The following is a 14,111-nucleotide window of genomic DNA, read 5'->3' as shown; positions in this document are numbered from 1 at the left end:
AGTGCATAAGAGGAAACTTCCTACAACACTTTCTAGAGCCTAACACCCATCAAACAATCTCGAAACACCACAGAACTTGAAGGAGACCCTACTATCACCAATAGGTCGCTCTCCCTAAGGTCTATGAACCAAAACCCCAATCCAAAACACCCGGTGCAAAATCACGTAGGATGTTTGGCCGAAATTTACAAGTCTCCGTTTTCGAAATCTAAAGTACCTAATGTGTAGCTCTACTCAATGTGAACGCATGGATATGCTGCAATGCAAATTCGGACAACGTATGCTCACACTACTAGCCATAGGGGGGGTTTGCGAGGGACTAATAATTGATAGACGTCGTTTAATCGATGACGAATGTGTCGCATAGACGAGGTTTATGTCGTATAAACGAAGATATATATTTTTTTAAAATTGACCGTCGCATAAACAACGACTATCGTTGCATAATCGACGCCCAAAATTTTAAGCCGTCGCATAATCGACGTCTAAAAATTGTCTTGCTTATACAACGCAGAGCAACGAGGCTAGTAACGACGCGTGCACACTGCCCCTACGTCTCTCATGCGAGGCGCTTTTTCAATAGACCTGCTCGCGCCTTTGAAATTTGACTTGCGGGAAGCACAACAGCGCCACAAGCTCTCCACGGCAGCTACTACAGGCCGAACGAGGGGCAGGCTTGAGAGCATAATGTCATTTCCTTTGTCTTTGGCATTGTTTGAGAGCATAAGGTCATTTCACGTACATTATAGTTTCTACTGTTGTGCGTGCAGGTTGAGGTACATGGTACACCTGCCTATGTTCCGCAGACAGCATGGATTCAGAGTGGGACGGTCGAGTATCAGAGAACCATCAAAGTAATTGCCTTGGAGCAAGATATAGCCTTGTTCAAGTTTGGTGATGAAACAGAGATAGGTGAAAGAAGCATTAACCTTAGTGGTGGACAGAAACAAAGGATTCAGCTAGCTAGGGCAGTATATCAAGATTCTGACGTCTATTTCCTAGATGATATATTCAGCGCACTAGATGCGCACACGGGGTCTGCCCTATTCAAGGTCAATGTGCTAATACGGTTATGATCAAATGCTGAGTATCAAGTCTACTGACTGCTTAAGCTTTTGCAGGATTGCTTGCTTGAAGCCTTGGAAAGGAAAACTAGAGTCCTTGTGACACATCAAGTCCAATTTCTTCTCAAAGCTGATCTTATCCTAGTAAGTATCTCTATCCACCACACAACAGAGCGGTGAAGTTGTCTCCATAGGATCAGCTACCATTTTTCTAAGAATTGCAGGATGGTGAGTGGGTGTTCTATAGTGCTGTCCCATGACTAAGTGTCGCCTAGGCAAAAACAAAAATTGAGTTGCACCCATCCCTATATATTCTGTTGGCGGGGAGGTCATCGTTGTTTGGCAAACGATTATGATCCAAGTAGTTGTTGAAGAGTTATAGCTTTTACGCGAGGGAGACCGTGCAAGGTGATCCATTCAGCCATTATTTGACAAATTCCAGCAATTGCATTGGTTTGAAAATTGAGAGGGAAATAGATATCTCCACAAGAGGAAAATTTTGTTCTGTTATTAATCTGTTTTCATTGTGATAGGCTCCTTAAGTGTATGAGATTGACTTGCTACTAGGTAGTAAGTGCGTTCGTCTTTCAAGAAATAGTATTTAATTGATTGTGCTACTTTTATTCATTGTTAGTGTGGCAGTAGGTCCTCTCTAGCAATGGTTGAAGATTTGTCCTCTACATGTAATGACATTAAGATTATTTCCTCTTGGTATCCAGCTAATTCAGGTCCTCACGAATGAGTGGTGATCTTGGATTGTGTAAGAGTCAAAGAGGAGGCATCTAATGAGTAGTGGAAGGGGAGCAATGAGTCCATGCTGAATCCATGTAGCTCAAACCATGATGTCATCTCTCCATACCAGCATGTTATATCTCCTTGCAGCTAACTGTAGAGAGGACTCAAGTGCCAAGCACTCATAGACGAGGTTTATGTCGTATAAGCGAGGAAACATCCTTCAAACAGGTGTCGCCAAGTCCGGCCCCTCGACCCACTCTCGTTTGCTCGTACAGATTGTTCACAGAATCTGTCCACAAAGCTTGCCATGGCCAGCAGTCCATGGAGACTTCCTTCCTCTCAAGTCACCCCAACTTGCTTGAGATCATGCTTGGGCACAAACTCTGGTTTGCCATTGAATGACTCAGATGACATGATGGTGTATGGCATTCTTAAAGAAGCTGTGAACAAAACAGGATGGGTTCCGCGCACCCCAAAATGCGAAGATGCATCGACAGAGAGTCACCTTGCACCCAGATCATCAACACCGCAAAATACAACTCCTCCAAAGAAAGGCATAAAAAATGGTGCTGCCTCTACATTGTGCTCTGCCCCTTCAAGAACATCATTAACACCCACAGAGCTTGCCAAGAGCTCCAACAAGAAGCATTACCGAGGAGTACGGCGTCGGCCGTGGGGCAAATATGCAACCGAGATCCGAGACTCTGCAAGGCAAGGGGCCCGTGTTTGGCTAGGGACCTTTGACACGGCTGAGGAGGCAACTTTGGCATATGATCGAGCGGCATTGAAGATGCGCGGGGCACGCGTATTGCTGAAATTTTCCGTCAATGTCGTGGCTAGAGAAAGAGGCGGAGACAAAGAAGAAGAAGACAGTGAAACGAGAAGCACCAGTCGAAGATGGAATTGCAGGCATCGAGCAACAACGTCAACAACGCAAGCGCATGCAAGAGCCATCATCATCTTCACCACCATCAAGTCTGGTAGTGAGCTTTGAAGGAGAAGGGGTGAAGATAGAAGAGCTAGATGATGTGTTTTCTTAGTATGAGCTGCGCGAGTGTTTCTTGCCTTTCATCGCCTCCTCATTTGCTAGCGCCATGGCTACCCTGGCCAACTGCGCTGCAACCTCTCATTTGGCAGCCTCTCATGTGATAGCATAGTGCTTGTGCCTGTGTGTGTGTGTGTGTGTGTGTGTGTGTGAGAGAGAGAGAGAGAGAGAGAGAGAGAGAGAGAGAGAGAGAGAGAGAGAGAGAGAGAGAGAGATCTCAGTACGTGTTGTTGGGCGAGAGTCCGACCATCATCAAGGACATGGTGGGAGTCCATGAGAATTATGCGTTGGTTCCTGGTGGGGGACTCAGTGAGAGCTTGCAGCCTCTCATTTGGCTGACAAAGAGTCGAAACTCATCGGCGAGCTCATCTACAGAGTCGACCTTGAAGGCATGTGGTATTGCACAAGATGCTAATATGGACAAAAGAATTCACTTGATATTGTTAGTCAATGGTTGTGCTTGGAACTACCTTGATTGATATGTATGCCTAATGTGGTGCACTTCATCGATCATCACAAAAAGTACTTTGAGAGCTTCCTGTCACGGATGTCGCCTGATTGCAGGATATGCCTAACTTGGACAGGGCTCGGGAGCTCTAGGCTGTTTTCAATGGAATGGGACGTTGTGCTTGCCACTGCCTTGGTCGACATGTATGCCATATGTAGTGGACTTCATGAAGCACACGAAGTGCTTGAGGAGCATTCTGTCTGAAATGTCGTCTCTTAAGATGCATTGATTGGGGGATATGCCCAACTTGGGCAGGGACAAGGAGCTCTGGTCGTTTTTTAGTGGATGAAGTGAGGGTGTCTCTCTAGACGCAATCACATACACTCTAGTCTATTTTCAGCTAATGCGAAGTGACGGTCTCTCTCTAGATGTAATGTTATTTCAAGCAGTGCATTGATTGCTACAAGGTTAGGTCAGGAAGAGAGAGAGAGAGAGAGAGAGAGAGAGAGAGAGAGAGAGAGAGAGAGAGAGCTTTTTTAAGCAGATGCAGAGAGACTGCATCTCTCCAAATGCAATCATGTAAAGTGGCACCTTGAGGGTATGTGGTAGTACACAAGATGTTGATATGGGCAAAAGAAGTTATGATGATATTGTTAGTGAGTGGTTGTTGAAAGAAAACATTGTGCTTGGCACTGCCTTGGTCGACATGTATGCCAAATGTGGTGCACTTCATAAAGCGAAAAAAGTGCTTGATGAGCTTCCTGTCCAGGATGTCGTCTTTTGAAATGAACTGATTTGAAATGCACGGCTGCCATGCACAAACCCTCTCGATCTGAGCCGCCAGAAGAACCTCTTGGATGCTAAGGAGCCAATCCCATCTTCAAACCACAGCATGGATCTGAGAGTGCCACACGAATGGGGCTCCCTTGCCACTGGAGCCACACCCCCTCCCAAACCCAACAGAATGCCAGGAACCGAGGCTTACATGTTGATCTCTGAAGGAGAAAGGAGCGCAAGACAACTCCTGCTGTCAAAAAATGAAGAGCCAGGGTAGTCGAAGAGGATTCTGTAGCCAGGTGCCCCCACCCAGGGCGGTCCTCCGCATCGGCCTCGGCCCACAATCCACCCTGCCTCCACTGCAATCCCAAGTGCTGTCCGTCAACCCACCCCAGTGAGCCTTCCCTGCTCTTAGTGGGCGAAACGAGTAGAACGAGCCTGTAGTAGGCGAAGACTCTTGAACCCTTGTCTTGACCTCAACCCACAATCCACCATGCCTCCACTGGAAGCCCATGTGCCGTCCGTCAACTCACCTCAGCGAGCCTTCCCTACTCTTAGTGGGCGAAACGAGTAGAACGAGCCTGTAGGCGAAGGCTCTTGAACCCTTGTCTTGACCTCTTACTTTTAAGTATACTTTTTGTGATCTATGGACTGCACCACATTAGGCATACATGTCGACCAAGGTAGTGCCAAGCACAACCACTGACTAACAATATCAAAATGAATTCTTTTCTCCATATCAGCATCTTGTGCAATACCATATGCCTTCAAGGTGCAAGTGTACTTGATTGCATTTAGAGAAGAAGAAAAAGAAGAAGAGGATTTTAACGTCGTAGGAAACTATCCCAAGAGACCTCAAAGATCTATCCGACGAGAGTTGAACTCAAGATCTGTTATTGAAGAGAGATGCCCTCTCTCTGCATCTGTTGAAAACAAATCTCTCCCTTCCTGACCTGACACTACTGCAATCAATGCACTCCTTGAGATAACATTGCATTTCGAGAGATGCCCTCTCTCTGCATCAGTTGAAAACATTCTAGAGCATATGTGATTGCATCTAGAAGAGAGTAGGAGCGTAGGCTATCATAAGCTGGCAGTTGTAGGTGTTAGGTGCAGCGGAATGAATGTTGTATTTTCTCAAGATTAGCGATCTTTATTTGCTCAAGGTTCCTTTTAGTTCTTAGGGAAGGAGAGAGCCTTCCGTCTTTATGGAGAGTGCTATGATCACGAAGAGTGCTATGATCACGGACAAAGTGAGTGGATATTGTGCGTGCAAGTGAATGAGACTGAGAGAAGGAGAGAGAAGAGATACGACACCCGAGAGATTGTAAAACCCTCCTCCGAAGGCCTCACTCTCGTCGACAAGAGTGGTCTAACTTTGATTGCACAAAGGTGTACAATGCAAATGCAATGGACTGATGCAATGGGACTATGCAGATGATGACGACGGTGGTGACGACGACAACTTGGTGGCTGAAATCTGTGGTCTTCTAACTGCTGTTTTTCAGGACTGTTTCGGTGGCTGAAAATGACTGTTTTGGCTGCGTTTTTATGGCTGAAAATGGGGGGAACATCTGCAACCAATCTGGGGCTGATCTGCTATGGAGTCATAGGCTGAAAACGCTGTGTATATGCTGCAGATTAGGGCTGAAAGTTAAAAACGCTGATGCATGGCTGATGCTAGCAAAAACGCTAATGCTGATCTGGGCCGGAAATCCAAAAACGCCAATGATGGCTGCAGCGTTTTGGGCTGAAAAACGCTAGGAGATTGTGGCCGGTATCGGGTTGCCGGTTCTAAGGAAAAACGCCAAGAAAGGGGTGCTTGATGGCGATGGCCTGTTGGGGGAACACGCCAAGGATGGGGGTTGGCCTAGAGTTGGAAAACGCTAGGGGTGCTAAGGGGGCTATTGCTAAGAAGTTGCCTGTTGAGCGGGAAGCTCCTGCTGCCTCTTCTGCTGTGGAGTGCTAGCTTTGGGTTGCTTATATATTAACTTACCCAATTTGCCGTACTCAGTTCCCAACAAAAGTCACTTAATAAATAAGTGCAAATTGTCAAAAATAGGGAAAATGGGATAAAGTCACTTGAAAAATCCCCTAACTAATTCTAATGGTTTCTGAAGGGAATACTGATGATCATGCTGTGTGCAACTGGAGGATATGCATCTATTGCTAAGTGACTGGGCATGCACAGTCTACGAATAGACTCACAAAAGTGCCAGATTACTTCTAATCTAACTTGACTGGACTTGACAGAAACCCTGCTATGCTGTAGCTTGTCCACGGACACATAGGGTTGGGATGTGTCACGTGACAGTAGGTGAGACATTGAGGGAGACGGCCTAGCCGCTTGTCCTAAAAACTCGAGTCGATCTGCTCGATTGCCTCTGATCGTCTAGAGAGATATCCTCGCTTTGTCCACTGAAAAAAGACCAGAGCTCCTTGGCCCTGCCCACGTTGGGCATATCCTGCAGTCACTGCATTTCAAGAGACATCTCGGACATAAAGCTCCTCAAGCACTTCTTGTGCTTCATGAAGTGCACTATAGGTGGCATACATGTCAACCAAGTCAATGTCAAGCACGATGTCACATTCCGGTGTAAACAGCGTGGAGCTCCTTGGCCGTGCCAAGTTAGGCATATCCCACATTCAGACGACATCTGCGACGATAGGAAGCTCCTAAAGGACTTTTTGTGATCTATGAAGTGCACCACATTAGGCATACATGTCGACCAAGGTAGTGCCAAGCACAACCACTGACTAACAATATCAAAATGAATTCTTTTCGCCCATATCAACATCTTGTGCAATGCCATATGCCTTCAAGGTGCAAGCGTACTTGATTGTATTTGGAGATCTCTCTGCATCTGTTGAAAACAGATCTCTCTCTTCCTGACCTGATATGCTGGAGCATCTGTGATTGCATCTGGAAGAGAGCAGGAGCATAGGCTACCATAAGCTGACAGTCGTATGCGAGACATTGAGGGAGACGGCCTAGCCACCTACATGTCCTAAAAGCTCGAGTCGCGCTGCTCGATGGCCTCCGACTGCTGCTATTCAATGGCCTCTACGCTCGACGACAAATTCCAAGTTTTCCTTTATTTTCTTTGGTTATGGAAAGTGTATTTTTCTAGCCCTGCTGGACAGCTGCCTCTCTCTCTCTCATCTCTCTAACAATGTGTTAGCACGTCTCTTAGTCTATCTGCGCTATCCCCCTCGGGGCTGCAAAGAACACCATCGTGATGAATAAGAAAAACGCTACATGTGGCCGGGGAGGGAGCCGGAATCCCTCCCCCTCTTTGTGATCTATAAAGTGCACCACATTAGGCATACATGTCGACCAAGGTAGTGCCCCACTGCCAAGCACAATTAACAGTGACTAACAAGATCAAAATGAATTCTTTTGCCTATATCAGCATCTTGTGCAATGCCATATGCCTTCAAGATGCAAGTGTACTTGATTGCATTTGGAGAGATGCCCTCTCTCTGCATCTGTTGAAAACATATCTCATCCTGCAATCAACGCACTCCTTAAGATAACATTGCATTTAGAGAGATGCCCTCTCTCTGCATTAGCTGAAAACATTCTAGAGCATATGTGATTGCATTTGGAAGAGAGCAGGAGCGTAGGAGCTGAAAACATTCTAGAGCATATGTGATTGCATCTCAAAGAGAGGAGGAGCATAGGCTACCATAAGATGGCAGTTGTAGTCGAGACATTGAGGGAGACGGCATAGCCACCTATCCGAAAAGCTGCAGAACAAGCGTCCTTTCATCAAATCGGTGCCGGTAAGCGATTAACGCAAGGGCTGAGAGTTAACGCAAAGGTGCAAATTAGGCAAGGCTTGTGTGTTGTCCGCCAAGAACAAGATCTTAGGGCTGATCTGGGGTAATCCCTTTAGGGATGAGAGAGAAGGGAGTAGCGATGGCTGATCTGGCTCCATAGCACAGAAAATGCAGCATGAGAGGTGAAAATGCTGCTGTTTGTAGAAAACACAGCCACCAAGGGGGAGCGATCTCAATTTTGAGGGAATTTTTCGTGATGGAAGCAATCAGCAGGGGATCGTCGGCTTAGGAGAAGAACCTCAGCGTTTGATACCATGTGAGGGTAGGCAGCGAAAGCGAAAGCGGAAGCGCTGCCACAACAGCATATAGCTCAGGTTGAGTCCTTTCCAGGAATACATCCAGGTTTGCTTCATTTTGTCCACATCTACCATATGGTTATAAGCTCATGCTGCATTCGACCACAAACCATCAAATCTCTCATATAGCTTACTCTTGCATTGAATTTGTTATTGAGCGTGTTTCTCTTTTAGCTTTTCTACCTGATCCTGCATTTGATTCAGAACCTTTTGAAGCATCTGTAGCATTTTTGTTTGATCTATTTTGTTGTAGTCCACTCCATTCATGGCTGCTTCGACCTCATCTGTAGATTCTTGATCTATTAATATTTTTACTTGCATTGATGTTACATGCAGATACGATGTTTGTGTTAGTCTGACACATGGTTTGTTTTAAATATACAGATACGATGAGTGACCAGGTTCATAGAGTGAAGTGATTATGGATTAAATATCAAGTAGTTTTTAAGAACTCTCATCTAATCTACCATATGTTTATATTGCATGTAGGCATCATCGGCAGAGTAGCACGCCACCAGGCCGATCGACTCGTGAGACACTGCCTCAGCCGCCAGCTCCCCCATCAGTGCCTCCACCTCCACCAATGCGCACGTGCATTGGCAGCTTGGGTGTCACATGCGACATCTTGCCTGACGGGGCTATCCTCCAGCTCGGAGCCGGCATCGCACTCAAACGTTGGATGCAAGACATCTGCTCGTCTTATCTAAAGCAAGTTCATATACCATGGGAGTAAGTATTAATTAACATAAAAAATGTAAATTTTAGTTTGTTAGTTGAATTACTAATCGACTTTATTTTGCACTGTAGTGATCAGCATGAGGATGACAAGAAATATGTTATCGACACACTAGAGACGGAACGGAGTATGGGACAAGATGGAGTTACAAGTGGATGGTCAAGCAAATGTGCAAACTCATGGGTCATCGACGCGATGCAGCACGGTAAGTAGAAAGAAAGAAATATTTTTAACATCTCTCTCTCTCTCTCTCTCTCTCTCTCTCTCTCTCTCTCTCGTCTCTTGACTCTCGATCTGTCAAGGTGGAAATCGTTCGGAGCTGCTCTGTGAGTAGGTGTAGCGTATAGTAGAGGCAGGCTGTAGGCATGTAAGGTGCAGCGGAATGAATGTTGTATTTTCTCAAGATTAGTGATCTTTACTGCTCAAGGTTCCTTTTAGCTCTTAGGGAAAGAGAGAGCTTTCCGTCTTATAGAGAGTGCGGTGATCACGAACAAAGTGAGTGGATCTAGTGCGTGTAAATGAATGAGACTGAGAGAAGGAGAGAGAAAGTTACAACACCGAGAGGTTGTAAAACCCTCCTCCGAAGGCCCCACTCTCATCGACGAGAGTGGTCTACTTGATTGCACGAAAGAGTACAATGAGAATGCAAAGGACTGATGCTATTGGACTATGCCGATGACGACGGCGGTGACGATGACGATGGTGATGTCGACGGCTTCGTGGCTGAAACTGGGACTGTTTTCGTCGCTGAAAATAGACTGTTCTTGTGGGCTTATGGCTGAATCTGAGTGCTCGAAAAAACGCTAGGTTTAGGGTTCCTTGAGGCTTCGTTTTTGGGGATAAACTTTGGCTGAGAAAACGCTGATACAACAGGGTTTTTATTGCTGAAAATTGACTGTTTTGCAAGTGTCAAATCACCCTTACTGGCTGTGGATCTTCTGCTGCGAGACTGATGGTGAAAAACGCTGCTGCTGCTGATAGTTTCCCCTGCGTTTGTAGTGCTGATTTGCTGCAGATCTGCCCCTGCTTCCTAGCGTTAGTAAATGCTGGGTACGGCTGCCAAGGAATAGCAAAACGCTGGTTATGCTAAGGATGGCCTGGCGTTAGTGGTTTGGTGAAGGAAACGCTGAATCTTCCTGTTTGCTGGCGATGGCTCCAAGAGGGGAAAGCGCTAGCACTGCAAGAGAAGAGGGCGACACCAAAGGGGTGAGGATGCGGGGATAGTGACCTACTGGAGGATAGTGACCGAATGGAGGTGAAGATATGCATATGGGACCCGGGAGAAGGTTACCCATGCGGGGATGCATTTGTTTATGGAATGACCCGAATGTGCGGAGGTGCTGAGCTGACAGCACGCTGGAATATACTTGGCCGATGCGGGATTAAGCCCGAAGGGTTAGAGCCGTTTGCTGGTTCTGACAGACGGAATGTAGCAAGACGAGTGTTGGCACAAATGCAGGCCACAGATGGCCTTTGGATCCCACTGCGACAAGGCAGGTTGCAAGAGGATGCAGAGCGAGTCAGGTGGACTCGACATCATACCAGGCAGCCAGGGACTAGATCGCATAATCAAGGATGTACCACAACTAGGAGGTATCGGGCTGAGTCAGAGGGCCAGCAAACAACTAAGGTGCAGGGTGAGATATGCAGGTACGAGAAGAACAGCAATGCTGGGGCAGGTTATGTATAACCGTATCATCTACGATCGTAGCTCTGTACTAGATCCTGTAAATGAGTAGGCAGTGGATGATCTCCACCCATCTCAGCCTCCAATGGAGGAGGTAGAGAATGTCGAGAAACCTCGAGCTGCAACTGACAAATGACCTGTCCATGCCGTGTGCGAGAGACATGTGCACCACTAGTAGTAAAGTCATCCTCGCCATCAAGTGAAGATACCTATATATATAATCTAGTTACATTATATATTTTACTCTTTGATTTTTAAAACTCCAATATCAAACAAAGGGAGATATGAAATATACCATAGGTCGATGTCGCTCCTCAGGTAGTGGTGCTTGCTCAAAAGTACCATAAGTCATCTGATGTGAAAAGCACTCCCGTCGTGGCCTGCGATACGTGCCACAACAACGAGCTCACCATCATATAATAGGCTCATCATAGTAGAAATCATCGTAAACGGGTTCATGTGCAGTATCGGAACTCTGTGCACCCCGGCTACCACTAGTAGAAGGTGGTGGTGTACCCTCTGATTGATCCGAATCTGGATTTCAATTACCATAAAAACATGAGACATTTATCAAATGACCAAAATAAAAAATTCAATAAAAGTAACAAAACATTGAAGTCTAATAGTTATATGGTATATTCTGACACTTATTGTAATTTAAAAAATAAACAGGCGCTATTGTATGGTGCCGTCAAACAAGAGAAAGGCAACCATTGGCATGGAGACATGGCAATTCTTTCGCAAGGAGATGTGCCTACGCATTAATTTTCCCCAACAAAAGGTGTGTGCCTTTGGTAATATATATTAGAATTAATATGAACTTTCCTAGATTGATTCTAACTTTCTCTAATCTATGTTATTTTGTTTATTCAAATTTGCTTAGGAGGCAGCAAGAAAGAGAGTAGCTTTACGTCACACATCTAGACTAGGGTGGATGGGACGGGATGGATTTGTGGCCACATTTGTGAGTATAGACCATTCACATTTTAACTTTTAAAGGTAGTATTATTGAATGTAAAAATTAATAAGTCTTTGGTTGTGTCTTAATGTAGATGAAAGACTATGGTCGTGCACCGACGGCACAGGAGATAGAGTATGCCACATACTGCGGCTATCGTGCTTTGTGTCAGACACTTACTGACACTCCATATCCACTTGTACGTATCTTTGTTTTGCTTTTTTCATGGTGATTGTAATATATTCTTTTTTATTTCACTAACTAATACAGGAGCAGCATGGGGAGGCTGATATGATAGAGGTGGCTCGACAGGAGGCCGAAGGGCGACGTCGAGAGGCTGAGAGGAGCAGCGGCCCAATCACTGGCCATGATGGTGACGATCGCGGAGATGGGGATAGTCGTAGTCCCACGGTTCAGACTAGTGGTGGTGGCACTAGCGTTCATGAGACCAATGATAGTGAATCTTCCAGTAGGATGGATCACATAGTGATCCTGCGTAGAAATTTCTTTTGCATATTTGGGATCGTTATATATGTATTTTTCAGTGTGCATTGCTACATCGTATGTGATGATGAGATTTGTTTTGTATATGTGAGGATTGATCACCACACATTTTGGACACATGTACATAAACTTACTGATGACATATACTGACATGTGTTTGTTGCATCACTGAATTTGTCTATTGTCAAACAATTAATTATTTGTCGATCAGATAATTAACCTAAGTAACCTGGTTTGGGTCACCGCCTGTGGCTTTTCGCTCGGTCGGTTTACACATTGTTAAAAAGGCTTCCAATGTTTTTTTTAAAATGAAGATTTGAACTATGACGTTTCAAAGTACCAAGCATCACACGCTCCAAGTTTCAAGTTACGTACCATGTACCATGCATCAACTACAAGCATCATACGCTCCAAGTTTCAAGTTACGTACCATGTACCAAGTTTCAAGTTACGTACCATGTACTATGCACCAACGACAACTATCAAGTTTCATTATGGAACCTGATACCAAACTCTAAATCAACTGCCAAATCTAACACTAACAAGTTTTCTTGGTTTCTATGTCAGGCTCTAGTATTAACAAGCTTTCATATTTTTTGTAAAGGTAGCAGATTTTACGCTAAGTGTCAGATTCTACATATCTTGTACCAAATCAAGTATCAAGTTTCAAGTTGCAAGTACTAAGTACCAAATCAAGTACCAAGTTTCAAGTTGCAAGTACTAAGTACCAAATCAAGTACCAAGTACCAAGTACCTTATACCAAATCTAACACTAAAGATTTTTTATTGTTTTCATGTTAATTTATTACAGTACCACAAAGTTACATCGACCAATTAATACCATGGACCATGTACCAATTGCAAGTACGAAGTTTCATTATGGAACCTATAGCCAAATTAAAGCAAGGACCAAGGACCAAGTACCCACATGTACCAAGTTTTCTTTATTTTCATGTTAAACCCACATGTCCCGAGTTGTATGAAATAGGGACAAGTTTTTTTTTTTTTTGTGGACTCTAGAAACGGTCCATCGGCGAGCCATTGGAGCTCTTGTGAGCCCACATGGAATTTCCATGTACCAATGAGGCATATGGGCAAGCTATACAGCTCGTTAATAGCTCAAACAACTCGTTGATATATGGATCTTTCTCAAAGTCCTCGAGCAAAAAATGCTCAGAAACAATACATCGGTCAGTTGTTTGAGCTCTCGGCGAGTCCTATAGCTTGCCCACATGTCTCTTTGGCACGCAAAAGCTATGTGGGTTCGCAGAATCTTAAATGGTTCGCCAATGGGCCGTTTCCAAAGTAGTCCGTCCAAAGTAGTCCGCGAGCGTTTTTTGGTCATGGACTTCAGAAATAGTCGATCGGCGAGCGTTAGCGCATGGAGCCCACGTGCCAATGAGGCATGTGAACAAGTTATACAGCTTGTTTGAACTTTGAAAATGGCCCATTTGCGAGCCGTTTGAGATCTCGTGAGCTCACATAGCTTGTCCACGTGTCAACGAGGCATCTTGGCAAGCTATATGGCTTACGAGATTTGAAGCGGCTGACCAATGGATCATTTTAGAAGTTCGCAAGAATTATTTCTGTTATACATCAAGAACGTTTTTCTTAATTGAACAAAGGGAGCCGATTTAGGACTTATAGAAACATCTGCTACATGACAAAAATCATGGGTTTGAGATTTAATATTGCCTTGAGGGCCTGCTATTTTATTTTAATAAACAAACATGATCGTCTATTTTTTATTTAATTTAAAGTTCTAACTTAAAAAATTAGCAAAGAGAGAGAGAGAGAGAGAGAGAGCTGTTTACCATAATTCATCTTGAAGCCGAAATTGTAAATTTATATCTCTTACGTACACACCGGTCCGATCAACGTCCTCACTACTATACGAAACGCCAACAAATATATGAGCAACTAGAGCAATCACAAATGCAAGAACACCGACGTGAGAGAGAGAGAGTTAAAGTTTGTGGGTGTGTGTGTTCCACTCGAGAGCTAGAGTTTGTATGTGT

At 44.8% G+C, this 14,111-nt stretch overlaps 3 protein-coding genes across 3 annotated transcripts; all 3 read left to right on the top strand.

The window, feature by feature from the left end:
• Positions 1–500: 500 nt before the first annotated feature.
• On the top strand, positions 501–4,139 carry LOC147457043 (ethylene-responsive transcription factor 1-like). Its single transcript, XM_086512077.1, has 5 exons — positions 501–689; positions 771–854; positions 1,016–1,052; positions 1,122–1,208; positions 2,086–4,139. Exons 1-5 carry the CDS (start codon positions 562–564, stop codon positions 2,791–2,793), a joined length of 1,044 nt encoding a protein of 347 aa, XP_086368203.1. The 5' UTR covers positions 501–561; the 3' UTR covers positions 2,794–4,139.
• A 4,458-nt stretch (positions 4,140–8,597) lies between these two features.
• Positions 8,598–12,293, top strand: LOC147457041 (uncharacterized). Its single transcript, XM_086513264.1, has 8 exons — positions 8,598–8,623; positions 8,698–8,937; positions 9,016–9,149; positions 11,304–11,311; positions 11,377–11,412; positions 11,515–11,595; positions 11,684–11,788; positions 11,860–12,293. Exons 1-8 carry the CDS (start codon positions 8,598–8,600, stop codon positions 12,241–12,243), a joined length of 1,014 nt encoding a protein of 337 aa, XP_086369390.1. The 3' UTR covers positions 12,244–12,293.
• LOC147457042 (uncharacterized) lies at positions 10,037–11,272 on the top strand. Its single transcript, XM_086511878.1, has 2 exons — positions 10,037–10,046; positions 10,156–11,272. The coding sequence occupies exons 1-2, from the start codon at positions 10,037–10,039 to the stop codon at positions 10,632–10,634; spliced, it is 489 nt and encodes a 162-aa protein (XP_086368004.1). The 3' UTR covers positions 10,635–11,272.
• Positions 12,294–14,111: the final 1,818 nt, after the last annotated feature.

Source organism: Adiantum capillus-veneris, chromosome 5, assembly GCF_014529385.1.
Source record: "Adiantum capillus-veneris isolate H3 chromosome 5, ASM1452938v2, whole genome shotgun sequence".
Taxonomy (NCBI): Eukaryota; Viridiplantae; Streptophyta; class Polypodiopsida; order Polypodiales; family Pteridaceae; genus Adiantum; species Adiantum capillus-veneris.
This window is presented reverse-complemented; position numbering and strand designations above follow the sequence as displayed.

What these genes read in the sequence shown, in the direction of transcription:
- LOC147457043 (XM_086512077.1), top strand. Translation starts at nt 562, where the DNA reads ATGCGAGGCGCTTTTTCAATAGACCTGCTCGCGCCTTTGAAATTTGAC. An exon ending in CGGGGTCTGCCCTATTCAAG is followed by an intron (nt 1,053 to 1,121) that starts GTCAATGTGCTA and finishes AAGCTTTTGCAG; the next exon opens with GATTGCTTGCTTGAAGCCTT. An exon ending in TCAAAGCTGATCTTATCCTA is followed by an intron (nt 1,209 to 2,085) that starts GTAAGTATCTCT and finishes GATTGTTCACAG; the next exon opens with AATCTGTCCACAAAGCTTGC.
- LOC147457041 (XM_086513264.1), top strand. Translation starts at nt 8,598, where the DNA reads ATGAGTGACCAGGTTCATAGAGTGAA. An exon ending in TTAATTTTCCCCAACAAAAG is followed by an intron (nt 11,413 to 11,514) that starts GTGTGTGCCTTT and finishes AAATTTGCTTAG; the next exon opens with GAGGCAGCAAGAAAGAGAGT. An exon ending in CTGACACTCCATATCCACTT is followed by an intron (nt 11,789 to 11,859) that starts GTACGTATCTTT and finishes TAACTAATACAG; the next exon opens with GAGCAGCATGGGGAGGCTGA.